The sequence below is a fragment of the Chrysochloris asiatica genome, unplaced genomic scaffold (genome assembly GCF_000296735.1).
Source record: "Chrysochloris asiatica unplaced genomic scaffold, ChrAsi1.0 scaffold00022, whole genome shotgun sequence".
Taxonomy (NCBI): Eukaryota; Metazoa; Chordata; class Mammalia; order Afrosoricida; family Chrysochloridae; genus Chrysochloris; species Chrysochloris asiatica.
Window position 1 is genome coordinate 14,732,143 of NW_006408540.1, and position 14,325 is coordinate 14,746,467.

A 14,325-nucleotide genomic window follows, 5' to 3' on the forward strand; every position below is an offset into this window, starting at 1 on the left:
CTGGAGAAGGATATTATGTTTGGTAAAGTGGAGGGTCAGAGAAAAAGAGGAAGAGCCCCCAGAGAGATGGATTGGTCAAGTGGCAATATCAGTGGGCTCAAGCATGGCAACAGTAATGAGGTTGGCTCAGGATCGGGCAGTGTTTCGTTCTGTTATGCATAAGATCGCTATGAATCAGTACAGACTTGATGGCACTGAACAACAGCAACAACAATTTGCTAGCAAAGAGATACTTAGGTTTGTGGGAAATAAGGAGAGAACACTCAGATCCTAATTGCCTTCAGACATGGACAACAGTAAGAATAAACAGGGTCCAGAGAATTCAGTTGACCAAAGATTGAACCCAAATGCCCACGTATGCTTCCCTGGTGATCAAAAAAGAATGAGAGATTATAAACTATTATGTTGTTGCTGTTGTTAAGTACCATCAAGTTGGTTCCAACTCTCAGCAATCCTGTATAGGGTTTCTGAGGAGCAGCTGGTGGGTTTGAACCATTGACCTAATGGTTAAAATTCCAATGCTTATCCTACAGTGCTATATCATAAGTGGATAGCGATAAAAATTCAATATTTAATTAAAAGGCAGAAATATTTTGAGCATACATAATTACAATTAAGAATATACCACTGTGGTACCTTGAATTTAAGTGATATGGCTTTTCTATACAACATCTTCTTAATTCCCACCAAGTGACTGGGTGGTACCATGCAAATAAGATGTATAGGACTTTTAAGGCTGGGATTGGTTAGTTTCGCCATCCAGCTATGTTTAAAAGGAACCATCTCAGAAGCAGGAACACAGGATCCCAGGACCACCAAGAAGGATAAACATGAGTGGAGCATGCATGCGATCGCTACCTAGAAAAGCAGTGACAGCAGATATAATGGTAGAGGCGGTGGCATGGAAAGACAGAGCAGCTGTAGGCTGTAGGCCCACCGGCCTGTGGTCAGGAGACTGGTTTGCATAATGTGTCCTTTGGGCAGTCACAGACTGGCTAAAAGAGCTTTGCAGCATTTGTCCAAGCAGGGAAGAGCCCGAGGAGCCACAATGTTGAGAAGCTGAAGGCAAGAGTGAGGCATGCCTGCAGTATGGCGGAGAAAAGGCGTTCCTGATTGGAAAACTGCTGTATCATCAGTTGGTTTTGATCCAGAATTGTAACCTGTTTACTTCCTTAATAAATCCCATTAATTATGAGTATTGTTATGAGTTCTGTGTGGCCAATGCAATGGATTGTGGAACCCAGATATGAAGCAGAGAGTGGGAGAGATGGTTGGTGTCCAAATAGGGTGAAGAAGGTTGTAAAGTAGAGGTATGTCTGACCTTTGCTTCATAGGAAATGGCCTTGGGCTGATTTGAATTTGAGTCTCTTTTCCATTTTTTCCTACATGATTTTTGCAGCCATGAATCTATATTGCTTTCCTGAGAGAACCAGAAGTCCTTTCTTGACAAAATAAACTGTTAGTAACTCACAGGAACTCTCACCCCACTCATCTAGGCTGAAACCAGAGATAGGAAGGGACACATTTAGCAGTCTATAGGATCTGAAACACCCCCTTTCCCAAAGAAGTTTTTCTCATCAAAGGAAGCTGTTCTATTTTGGTCCTTACTTCCTGTGAGAAATGCAGGCATGGTGTCTGATGTGTATGGCCATCACGCTATTTCTAACCACCCAATCCATGGCATGCTCGGTGTTTTGCAACACTAAATGAAAACGTCTTAGTTTATACGCTAACATTTCTTAAACAATTTTGTTTTTATGGGTATATTGTTGTTGTTGTTAAGTGCTGTCAATCCAATTCCAATCCACAGCGACCCTGTATAGGGTTTTCAAGGAGCAGATGGTGAGCTTGAATCACCAACCTTGCAGTTCAAACGACTTTGCAGTCTGGCGCATTAACCCATGGTGCTACACCAGGACTTAGGCCAGTGATAATTTGAAAAGTGCATTAAACTTCACAGAGACCTCTGGAAATGATCATGGTAATGAGCATAACTGAGAATTAACGTACAATGAATGTTGACAAAAGAATCCATATAACTGCTTAGAAATGGACTTTCATACTATGAAGTTGGGATAGTGGGTAGCCTACTGCTGGTGCCTGTTAGTTATGAGAACTTCATACTATCAGATTTGTCACTAAAAGGTAGGCTTCCAATTAGACAGGCATCAAAATATCCCTAATTGGTAGGTTCATAAAAGGAAACACTGCTAGCTCAGAAGGTCACCGAAACTGGACTAATCGCCTTATCTTTCCTTTGAGTTTCCTAGAATTTACCCTAGGTTAGCATTTAGTCATTCACTCAGAAACATTTACTAACTGACTTATTACTCTGTGCCAGGAGCTGTGACATTAGAAACAAAGAGATAAAGTACAGAAGCAAGACAGTAAGTCCTAACAACTTTCAGTCCACAGATGTTGGTTAATCCTAAAACTCAATGACATCCTTGCCCTTCCTTTGAATATATGTGACACCTTATGGTTTTGTGTTACTTGTAATTAAGAGTCCTCTCAAACACAAATACAAAAACTGTTCAACTAACAAAATCCAAATCCATTGTCGTCCAGTCAATTCCAACTCATTACAGCAAAGGAGAACTGCTTCATAGGATTCCTGAGATTGTAAATGTTTACAGGAACAGTCTCATCTGTCTTCTGCAGAGGCTGGTAAATTTGAACCACTGACCTTGCAATTAGTGGCCCAACATTTAACCCACTGAGCCACCAGAGCTCTTGAAAGCAGAGTAAGTATCTAACATAGTTTGCCAAACTAGGCAATCATGGCTATGCATGAAGGTCCCAGTCACACATATACAAGTGAGATGTAGAGGGAAAGAATCTCCTAAATCGGCCTCAGGTTTGGTAAGGACTAATAAGGAGCTCTGGTAGCGTAGTGGTTACGAATCGGGCTGTGAACCTTAAGGTCAGCAGTTCGAAACTATCAGTCGCTCCATGGGAGAAAGATGAGGCTTTCTACTCCCGTAAAGATTTACACCCTTGGAAACCCTGTACAGGGTCGCTATGGGTCGGAACCGACTCGAAGGCACTTAACAACAACAACAACAATGGGAGAGAAGGCATCTTATCTGCTGAGATAAGAAAGGCGGGCATGTGGAGATGCTGACCCTTAATCCCGCAAGCAGGGGAAGTCACAGTAGGATATAAACAGTGGAGTACTGGGATCAAACTTGTAGATCTGTAGATGTCTTACATTTCTAGCACAGGTGAGTGAAGAGAGAGTGGTTCCATTTATTGAACGCAGGGGATTGAGAGGAAAGGCAGGTTTGGCAAAATAAGCTCAAAGTTTCCCAGGGACACCTAAAGGGAGACATCTAGCAGACATTGGGAGCCTAGACAGAAAATTAGATTGGAAAGAGCTTTAAAGAATGGTGAGTGTATAGAAGAAAGATGACGGGCATTGTCAAAGGCAAGAGAAGGCTAAGGAGAAAATTCAGGGAGGTGCCAATTTAACAAGTATTCTAAAGTCTTTCCCAATCCTTTAAGGCACAGTTAATAATCACTGTCTCCTCTCCGTTCCCACAGTACTGAGTCCAAGCAGTGCAAATGTTTAAGCACTCAGCTATGAGCCAAAAGGTCGGCAGCTCAAGTCCACCTAGAGGCACCTTAGAAGACAGCCCCAGAGATCTGCTTCCAAAAGGTCACAGCCTAAAAACTGCGCTGTCATTATTTCTGTCTTTTCCGATGTAGTATACCACTAAAGGAGTAATTTCGTTTATAAAGAACACAAAGCTGGTTCTTCTGAGGCAAAGGTTACAGATGTCTAACACTTCCAAACTGCTGTACATCATCTGCTTCCCTTCCTCTCAGATCTCTCCCTCCTGCCGTCCTTCGGTTCGGTAGGTAATTCGCTGCAACTTCTCACAGAACTCACAATCCGGATATACAGTTCCCTAATAAACTTCAGTGACTTGGTCAATCTTGGCTATACATTAACGCCCTGTGCACAGACAACTGAGGTCCCAATAACTACTATCAAGGAATCCGGGCCTTGGAGCTTTCTTTTGAGCATCTGGACTGGCGATGAAGGAAGGAAGAGTGGCACAGCTCTGGCGGCATGAAGCTCCCAGATGAAAACTGTACCTACGCGTCACCTGGGCATCACTCCATGTACATACTTCTGTGCTTTTATTTAAAAGGTTATACTGAGTATATCCCTTTCCAAAAATTCTGTGAGCTATTCCAGAGGACTATGAAAACCACCGAGAATAAGAAGGACCAGCAGGGCCAAGCATCTGCCTATCTGGCTGTGGATAAGAAGGACTGAGTTCTCATTTGTGAAGATCTCAGTAAACAAAACCAGGCTGTGCAGTCATTTTGTAAAGGGCCAAAGAAAAAAAGGAAGACACCCATCAAGATGGATTGGCAAAGTGGCAGAATCAATGGGCTCAAGGGTGGAAACAACTGTAAGGTTGGCCCAGGACCGGACAGTGTTTCCTTCTGTTGTTCATAGGGTTACTATGAGTCAGTGCGGACTCAATGGCACCTAACAACGACAACATGTGAGTAGGTAGGGTGGGAGATGGGGAAATGCCACAAGTGAGGCTGTTGTCAGAGACAGAGAAGTAGGAAAGTGGGGATGTGGATTTTCTTTGCATTTGGGGGATAGACCTTGTGTTGATTATTATTCATGAAGGGACTGTGTTTAGAGATACGAACTTTGGAGCAATTAGCACGAAGTGACATTGAAGTAGGGAAGGTCCTAATCCAATCAGAGTGACTGGTGTCCTTACAAATGAGAGAGTCCCACAGAGATACAAATAGAGGAAAGATGGCTGCCACATGAAGCTGCATCTATAAGCCAATGAATACTTGGGGCTACTAGAGGCTGGGAGAGACAAGAAAGGATCTGCCTCTAGAGCAGGGGTGGGCGACCTTTTGTCTGCCTATTTAGACTATTTAGGTATTTATAACATCATTCGCGAGCTATACAAAATTATCAAGTTAAAAATTAGCCTTCTTTAAAAAAAAAAAAAAAAAAGCCTTCTACATTTGGTCAAATATATTTGGAGTCCTGCTGTTGCGCTGTGAGTTCAAGCTCAGCAGCAACTCCTCGGAAATCCTATCTATACAGGGTCGCTATGGGTCGGAACCAACTCAACAGCACTTAACAACAGCAACAACATATTTGGGCAAACATTTAATGAACTCACTCCTAATGTGATGGCTGGAACTGTGGTTGCCTTGGCAGGGCCAGAACAAATGATTTTGAGGACAGGATGTTCCCTAACCCCAGTCTAGAGACTTTGACCATGCTAATACTCTGAATTCAGAACTGTAAGACAATTTTGTTCTTACAAGATACCCGGTTTATGGTATTTTATGGCAGTGACTAACTCTAAGGATTATCATTATGATTTATGAGTTTAAAAAAAGCACCTAATTGCTGTACTTGGAACAAGAGATTCAAAGTCAGCTCTCAAAATATAGGTGCGTGACTCTACAGATAAGCAGAAAGTAGTCTAGGAATCCTGATCTCCTACAGTTAGAAGATTCATTGTCTTTCTGCTAGGTAGGTACATACAGTCAATACACACTCCCCAATACATACTCTTTCCATTAGCCCCCCAACCTTCCCAAACCTCCTCTTAAAAACACCTTCCTGTCACGGTCTGCCTTTGACTTTTTTAACTGAGCTTAGCAACTCCCATATGGAAAAAAAGCATTTGCAGCTGAGTTTGTTGAAAGACTATCAATAATAATAAGAATAATCACTTTGAATGTCCGTCCTGGGATTAGGTACCAAAATGAAGAGAGAGAAAATTTGGGTCATGACTTGCTAATTTGTAGTTCAAATGCTAATGCCAAGAGTGACATATGGAATATGAACATAATGTAGGATCAACCCGTGCAAGATAATGAGTCATATTGCTTTACAAGAGCAACACAAGAAATAAATTAACTTCCTCACTGAGTATCAATTTCCTGCTTTTTATGTTGTGTTATGTCCTTTTAGCCAAACTGCCAGCTCTTTATCCAATAAACACAGCCATGAAAGGAATACTTCCAACTGACTGAAAAGAAGGATCTAATCTATTATAATCCTGTTTTATGACATGAAAGAGAACACAGCTATTCTCGGACAAAACAATGGGTGGCAAAATTAAGTAAAGATTAACCAAGAGAAGTTAAAGGAAATTTAGCAATAATCCATATCAGAAGAATGAAGCAGATTCTATCATAAGAATGAACATGATGAGTGTTCAACAATAAAACAGGAAAAAACTGTTTATAATCATAAGAAAATAAAGTGTTGCTTAGGTGAAAAAGAACAACATTAAGGAAAAGAATTGGGCTTTCAACTGGTAGAAAGATTTCAGACAAGACAGGGGAATCAAATTATTAGAACATCTTCATCTCGGAGAAGTCAGTAAAGTCCCAACGTATCCACAGAACTTAACAGAGAAAAGAAGAGGAAAGTAGAGGTTCAGTGCAGGAGGGTCAACATCTAAATAACAAAAGTTACAGAAACAGAGATGAGAAGAAATGAAAGTGGGGCCTGGAGGGTGATGCAGAGGATGACACATGAGCCAGAGCTGTACAGAGCAACCACTTGAGAGAAGGTCTTCCCAGAGTCCACTGCAGGAAAAGATGAAACAGAGAGTACCTATGTGTTTCAGTGGGATGAGAGGAGATTTAGACAAGTGATGTGTGGAGAGCGAAAAGTGGTAAGTATATAGACACTCATCCTTTCTTTTTCTGTTTCCACGGCACTTTTTATAGATCTCTGTTCTAATACTTGACTACTAACCAAAAGGTTAGCAGTTCGAACCCATCCAGGAGCAACACAAAAGAAAGGTCTGGCAGTCTGTTTTCACACAGGTTCTAGCCAAGAAAAAACTCTTTGGATTTCCGATCTATGCTGTAACAACATGGAGTGGCTATGAGTTAGAATCAACTTGACAACAGCAGGTTTGCTTTTGCTTTCATTCTTTCATTCTATCATTTTAAAAGTACATCATAATTCTTATTCACATATGTCTCTCTTTATATATAGTTAAGTGCTGACTCAAAGTTACCTATATAGGGTACGCAAGGAGCAGCTTGGTGGGTCTGAGCCACTGACCTTGTGGTTAGCAGTCCATTGCTGATCCTACAGTGCCACACCAGGACTGTTTGTATATTGGCAATTATAAACTTTAAGAAAAACAAAACATGAAAGAAACGGAAAAAGATTAAAGTATACTAAATACTAAATGCGAGTCCTGGTATGGCACTGTAGATTAAGCACTGGACTGCTAACTGCAAGGTCGGCAGTTCAAACCCTATATAGGGTAGTTTTGAGTCAGAACCAACTTGATGGCACTTAACAAAAACAACAATTACTAAACGAGAGTATTATATGTTCTAATAATAATGCCAATATTGAATAGCAAAACTATTACAGATAGACCTTGATTTACAACATATTTAAATTATGATGAACTCCATTTACACTTTTATGGGGGTGGGTTTTTGTACATCTTATCATTAGTCCTAGTGTGGTGCTGTAAGATAAGCACTGGACTGCTAACTCCAAGGTCAGTGGTTCAAACCCACTCCCTGGAAACTATACAGGACTGTTATAAGTTAGAACATACTCAATGACAATTACCAATACAGTGGTAGTGTTTAGTAATACATACTACAAACGAGGCTACAGCATGTCATCTGCTAATATTATCATTCACAGATGTTCAATGTTACAATTTTACATTCACAATGCTGCCATATGACAGACTATGAAGACTAAAAAATTAATAAATAAAGGGGTATTTGACTTAGGTCTAAACCAACTTACAATGGAGTCATAAGAAAGGAACCCCATAGTAAACAGGGGACTCCTCCTATTTATAACTATTTAGGAAGCAGGAGAGATGTCAAGTACACATGGGTCATGGGAAGTGGAATGGGGAGAGAGAACTAAGTCTGAATTTTCTATAATAAGAAACCAATAGATAATTCTAACATTAAAAAAATAACAAGAATGTCAATGAAAGCATATTGTTTAGTAGCCTGGAGATAAATACCAAAAGAATCAGCTAAGAATAGACAGCAGCAGTCTCTAGGAAGTGGGAGATGGGAGAACGTCATGAAACAGATGATGGGACTGAGATTGTTCTGGCTCCCAAAATGGCATCCATGTATAACATGGATAAAACTGAAGCAAAAATGAAAAATAAAGGAAGGAAAACAAACATTGCTATGGAATCTCTCTACCTACTCAGAGTGGTGTCTGGAGGCAGAGCTGAGCCTGATTTGTACTCATGGGAGAGACAAAAATGAATAGTGAGGAAGTACCACCAGCCACTCTGAACCAAATCCCACACATGACACTCAGGGCCACTCGGTTCCTGTGACCATTAGGGAGAACTTCAGGGCTTTACATAGAAGGGATTGTCATTTCCTGACAAATGGCTGGAAGCACTATACTCAAAACATCCTAGGGGAAACTGACAGGGAGACTTAATGAGGGCTCTTGCCCAATTGCTTTGGTTCATCTCCCCTGCCATATAAGCTGTTTACTGATGGGTGATTCACATACAAATAATGTACACAAGCTGAAGGCTATAAACTGAAGGTCTGAGAGAGATCTTCATAGCACGTCTCCTTAACACTCAACCAGACCACGCCCAGAGCTCCCAGAATTTGATCACGCACAACTTAGAAGCATAAACATCTGGGTAATCAACGGTATTTTTTAATAACTTACACAGGGAAACTAAGGAACATAACTTTATACCTCTATGAAAAAAGTCCAAGAAAAAGTTTAAGCAAAGCTCTGCTTAAAACATACATACAATATGAAATATACTCAATTATCTGTTGTAGGATTTAAATGTTTAAATATTGCAGGAAGTCTTCAAGTAGGAGAGGAAGCATCAGTTAAATAAGGTCAGGTTCCGTAGGATTTCCCCAAGGTACCAATCTCCAAGCACGTTAAAGTATCCAGGGAAATGTCATGAGATTGAACATCAATTATATTTGTTTTAAAACTCCTCTAAAGGAAAGTACAGTATAGAGTTGAAAGAATTTTCCCTTAAACCTTTTTAATTACAAAATTTTTCAAACTTACAGAAAACATGAAAGAATAGAATAATGAACACTCGTGTGCCCTTCACCTTAGTTTTGCAAATTGTTAAGATTTCCCCACATTCTGATTTTCTCTCACTCTCTCTACCACACTTTCTTTGCCACATGTGTGCATACATGGTGCATATATGTATTGCAAACACACACACACGTGCATATTTGTTTCCTAAACCATTTGCTAGTAAGCTGTAGACATCATTTGACTCTATCCCTTGATACCATGCATGTTCTAAGAATAGGAATACCCTTATTCACAATACCATTGTGGTACTTAAAAATATTATCTCAATAACACTTACTCTCCTTCATTACAAAAATATCATCATCATACTCAAGAAAATTAATATTAATTCAATCACAATTCAATGTAATTAATATATGTAGTCCATAAACTTGCCCAACTGTCCCCAAAGTGTCTTTTATTATGTCTCCCAACCTAAAATCCAATCATATATTGCATTTGCTGGTCATGTCTCTGGAAGGAATATTATTGTTAAGTGCTATTGAGTTGGCTCTGACTCATAGCTACCCTGTATATGGTTTCCCAGGAGCAACTGGTAGGTTTGAACCGCTGACATTGTGGTTAACCGTGCAGTGTTATCCTACAGTGCCACATCAGGAAAGAATGTTGTTGTCATATGCCATTGAGTCACACTTCTGACTCATAGCGACCTTACAAAGAGTTTTCAAGGAGCAGCTGTTGGGTTTCAACCACCAATCTAGTGGTTAGCAGTCCAGTGCTTATCCTACAGTGCCACACCAGCACTCCTGGAAGGAAGAGCAATGTTCAACTAAGCCTCAATGGATAATCCAGCATCAGGTGGCATACCGCTGTAATAACTGATGACATCTAAGGAGGGTGGACTCAGTTTTTGCCAAAGGAATACAAAGTTTGGAATCAAAACTGAGTTGCTAGGGCAACAGAAGAGGGATTATCTTCTTAAAATTAATGTTCTTCTAAATGTTTAAATGGGTTAAACATTGGGCTGCTAATCACAAGGTCAGTGGTTCGAACACAGCAGCTGCTCTACAAGAGGAAGATGAGGCGGCTAGTGGGTAAAGATTTATATAGTGTAGGAAGCCCAAAGGAGCAGTTCTGTTCTATCCTATAGGATTGCTACGAGTCTCAATCAAGTCATCACAGTGGGTCTGAATGTTTCAAAACTCATTTAAAGGAAGGCTGACAGTGCAAAGGACATCGTGTCTAGCAATCTCAAGCTTTAAGAAATGACAAATTACTACCATGCCTAGAATACCAAATGAGTAAACCAGTCAAAGTTACCTTGGTGTGACCCTAAGTATAGAAACAATAAGAAGATGGTACCCACAGCAAACAGGTGACAGATATGAACTCAGGATTACCTCTCCTGCAGCTCCTCATCAGACGCTTTTAGCTCCTCCTTTAAACGCATATACCTGTCTTCTCTCAGCAGCCTAGAACCATCATACAGGCTTAGCTCTCGGTCATGGATCAGCCTAATAAGATAAGGGAAAACGTTAGGAAACAAATCAATCACATTAGAACACTGAAGTTGTGGTCGGTAGAATCAGCAAATTAACATTCCTTTTTTGTTAAAGCTTTTATTGTGAATTGAGTGATAGTTTACATGGGAGAACATCGGTTTTGCACTCATCCTATTGTTATTTTGTTTCATTGCAATGATTACAATCTCCTCCATGCGTCATAATTTAACAGTATTTGCTTCTATTGCCTTTTTTTTTTTATGTACACAAAAATACTTAGAAATATATAATCAATTAAACAACCAAAGGGCACATTCTGCAAGCCTGCCTCCTGCTGCCAACACACAGTCTTTACCTTTCCAAGAGTCTAGAGTCCTCAGATGCTCAGTTTCTCCAGTCAGTTAACATTTTAATCACATCTATTACCCTATACAAAGGAGTTCTGGTAGCGTAGTGGTTATGAATTGGGCTGCGAACTACAAGGTCAGCAGTTCGAAACTACCAGCTGCTCCACAGGAGAAAGATGAGGCTTTCTGCTCCCGTAAAGATTTACAGCCTCGGAAACCCTGTTCAGGGTCGCTATGGGTCTGAACCAACTCAACGGCACTTAACAACAACATTACCCTATATAAGGAGCTCTGGTAGCGTAGTGGTTATGAATCGGGCTGCTAATCTCACGGTCAGCTAATCTCACGGTCAGCAGTTCAAAACTACCAGCTATTCTGTTGGAGAAAGATGAGGCTTTATGCTCCCATAAAGATTTATAGCCTCGGAAATCCTGTACAGGGTCGCTATGAGTCAGAACCGACTCCAAGGCACTTAACAACAACAACAAATTAGCCAATTCAAGTCCATCAGCCATTCCTTGGAAACCCTTTACAGGATTAATATAAGTCGGAATCGACTTAATAGCACTTAACAACAACAAACTCAGTCTACCAATTTTGTTAGATGAATTACTTGGAACTACAAGTTGGCTATGGCTGTCATACTTGAAAAATCTTTTGTTTTTGTTTTTGCTTTTTTTACAAGCCATGAAACACTACAAGTTAATAAGAAGGAGGAACCAAGAAGGGAGAAGGCGAGGGGCAAGGAAGGAGTCACTTGGGATAACCATGAAGTGCATGGTAATGATCAAGGCAGTGAGCACATACTCTCTTGGATCACATACTCTTTAAAGGGTAGTATCATCAAGATATTTCTCTTCGAAATGACAAGATTTCAAAATTCTTTATAATAAAATAACTACAATGTTTTTTCACATACCAGCTAAGGCAGTGACCTAACTACTCACACCAGGAACAAGCAGCATTGTCTTCCAGATGTTGCAAAGTTTACAAGAAAAACACTTTTGGATCTTACAACAACCACTAAAGTCTCAAGACACCCAAGTCAGCATTGGCCCACATGATGCCCATTCGACTGGCATTGAGGGTAAACTGCATACTGCAGAGGTTAGGAGCCTCAGGCCTGGGTTCAAATCCAGCTTTGCACCTTATTAGCTACTTGACTGGGGAAGAGGAAGAGTCACTCTCTCTCTCTCTCTCTGTTTATATTTTTTCAAATGAGTATAATAATGTCCACCTGTGGAAATGAAACAGTTAATATAATATTGTTGTTACGTGCTGTTGAGTCAGTTCCGACTCATAGAGACATTGTGTAAGTATTCTAAGGAGCAGCTGGTGAGTCTAAACTGCTGAATTTGCTACTTACAGTCCAGTATTTATCCTATAGCCATACCCTAGAATCTCCTAGAAAGTGTTTAGAAATGCTGAGCTCAGCCATCACCCTGGACCAAAAACATTAGAATTGATGGCGGTGGAGCCCAGTTAACCTCCACCCCAGTACAGTGATTCCAAGGTTGAGAGCCTAAGAACCAGGGATTCTGCACAATGGCCAATCTTGAGGAAGCACACAATGGTAGCTGCGCAGCTTCTGTTATTACTACTTGACTAAACAAGTAAGAGAAAGTCAGTAAAAAGCTAGTGGCATGAGGCATATAAACATTTTGTTTTGTGTCTGCAGTTGTCTGTTTGGAAGATAAAAATAGTGAAACTCTATGGAATATTTATGGTAAATCACTGGACGGTAATAATTATTTTTAAATGCTCACAAATCTACTCAGGATTAACACAATGTATTTGGAATCTTCAATTATACTTGAAATCTCTACTTTGTCATAGAAAAAAAAAATATATATATATATATATTTGTATAGTTAGCTTGGGGAAATGGTTTATTCTACTTAGGTGATCTTTCCAGTTAAATCAAAGATGAAAAACCAAGTGTCTATGTTACAAAACCACATGTGGTAAAAATTTATCAGCATCATCAATGTCCTAAAAGAGCACACAAGACAGGAATATTTTCCTACATAGTGCCTTCTCTTAACATTAAATTTTAGAGAAGTTAGAACATGTAGACATTATTTCCCACAAACAAGGAAATAAGAAAATGATAGTTATGTAAATGTTTGCATTTGCAGTCACGACATGAGCTTTTTTGCTTTTTTTTTTAGCCTTTAGAAAATATGAGGGGGTTTCAAAATGTTCGTGGAAAAATTCCACTATCTTTCAATTCCATTTTTCCACAAACTTTTTGAAGCCCCTTCCTATAGCCAAGCAGCTATTATACATTCTATCCAAATAAACACACATTTTTTTCTTTGTCTTTCCAAAAGAAATAAATTCCAAAAGGACCAACCAATAAATCAGATCCATGATTAATAAGAAGTTCGTAACACTGAAGTTGGGACTCTGACCAATTTTAGAAATTGTGTGTTTATTGTAATAATCAGTAGATATCAATTACAAGTTTGAGAATCTATGTAACCCAGTTGAAACAAAAGAGACAGTTACTTGTCTACTGCTTAAGTAGGCATTTTCAATAACTCATCCAAACCTTTGCAGTACAGCGAGTGTGCCAGCGTTGACCCGATGGATACCGTCTAAGAGGACAAGTTTTCCTTCCAGAGCAGCACTCACAAGGGGTGAGGACCGCCAGGCAGTGTCTCCATTCGGGAGCGTGTATCTCTGCTGTAGTAGATCCCGTGCGGTCATATCCTAAAACCAGTGAATTAATACAGGGATTCATTCATAAAACAAGACCTGTAGCTCATTCACCTTTACAGACTAACCGCGCTGTGCTGGCAATTTTCCACACAACAGCTGAGAAGTCGTCTTCTCTACTCCAACAAAGAGAAAGGTATTCAGAAACCCTTATGGCTCACCCACCACAATACACTAGGGGCAAATTCTCTTCTTTTCCTTTTTATCCTTTTGCTTTCCCCTCCCTTGTATTTAGTAATTTCCCCCTCTTTTAAAATGTTCATTTGGTATTTATTCCTTTTGCCTTCCCTCTCTTGTATTTAGCAATTTCCCCCTCTTTTAGGATGTTCATTTGGTATCGACACAGATGATAGCAGTAATTTTTACCCAGTTTTAACTGAATTCAATCCACTCAGCTTCAATCTACAATGTAGGAACCAAAATGTGCAGATTCCTTTTTAAGAACTAGAGGTCTGGAGATGCTTAGTAATAATGTGTAGCTGATGGGTTCTCCTGAAAAGTCGTGCTCAGAGCCAGCACACTGACTCACCATGATTTTAAGGCGGTTTGATCATGGAGGAAACTGGTAGAACAGTCATCAGATGAGGGTACAGGAATTAACAAACAATAGTATGGCACTTAACAAGCAAATGCTTTAAGCACATACACAATGGGCTAGCACTCAAACAGTGTAGCTGACTTAAGCAAGCTATTAATAGTTGGA

At 40.0% G+C, this 14,325-nt stretch overlaps 1 protein-coding gene across 1 annotated transcript in view; it reads right to left on the reverse strand.

The window, feature by feature from the left end:
* The window catches only part of VWA8 (von Willebrand factor A domain containing 8), a 518,389-nt gene that overhangs the window by 334,393 nt on the left and 169,671 nt on the right, over window positions 1-14,325 (reverse strand). Inside the window, exons 13-14 of the mRNA XM_006837608.1 lie at window positions 13,456-13,616; window positions 10,453-10,566 (exon numbers count right to left, since the gene is read on the reverse strand). Of these exons, the coding sequence (XP_006837671.1) occupies window positions 10,453-10,566; window positions 13,456-13,616 (275 nt within the window). The remainder of the gene's footprint in view (window positions 1-10,452; window positions 10,567-13,455; window positions 13,617-14,325) is intronic.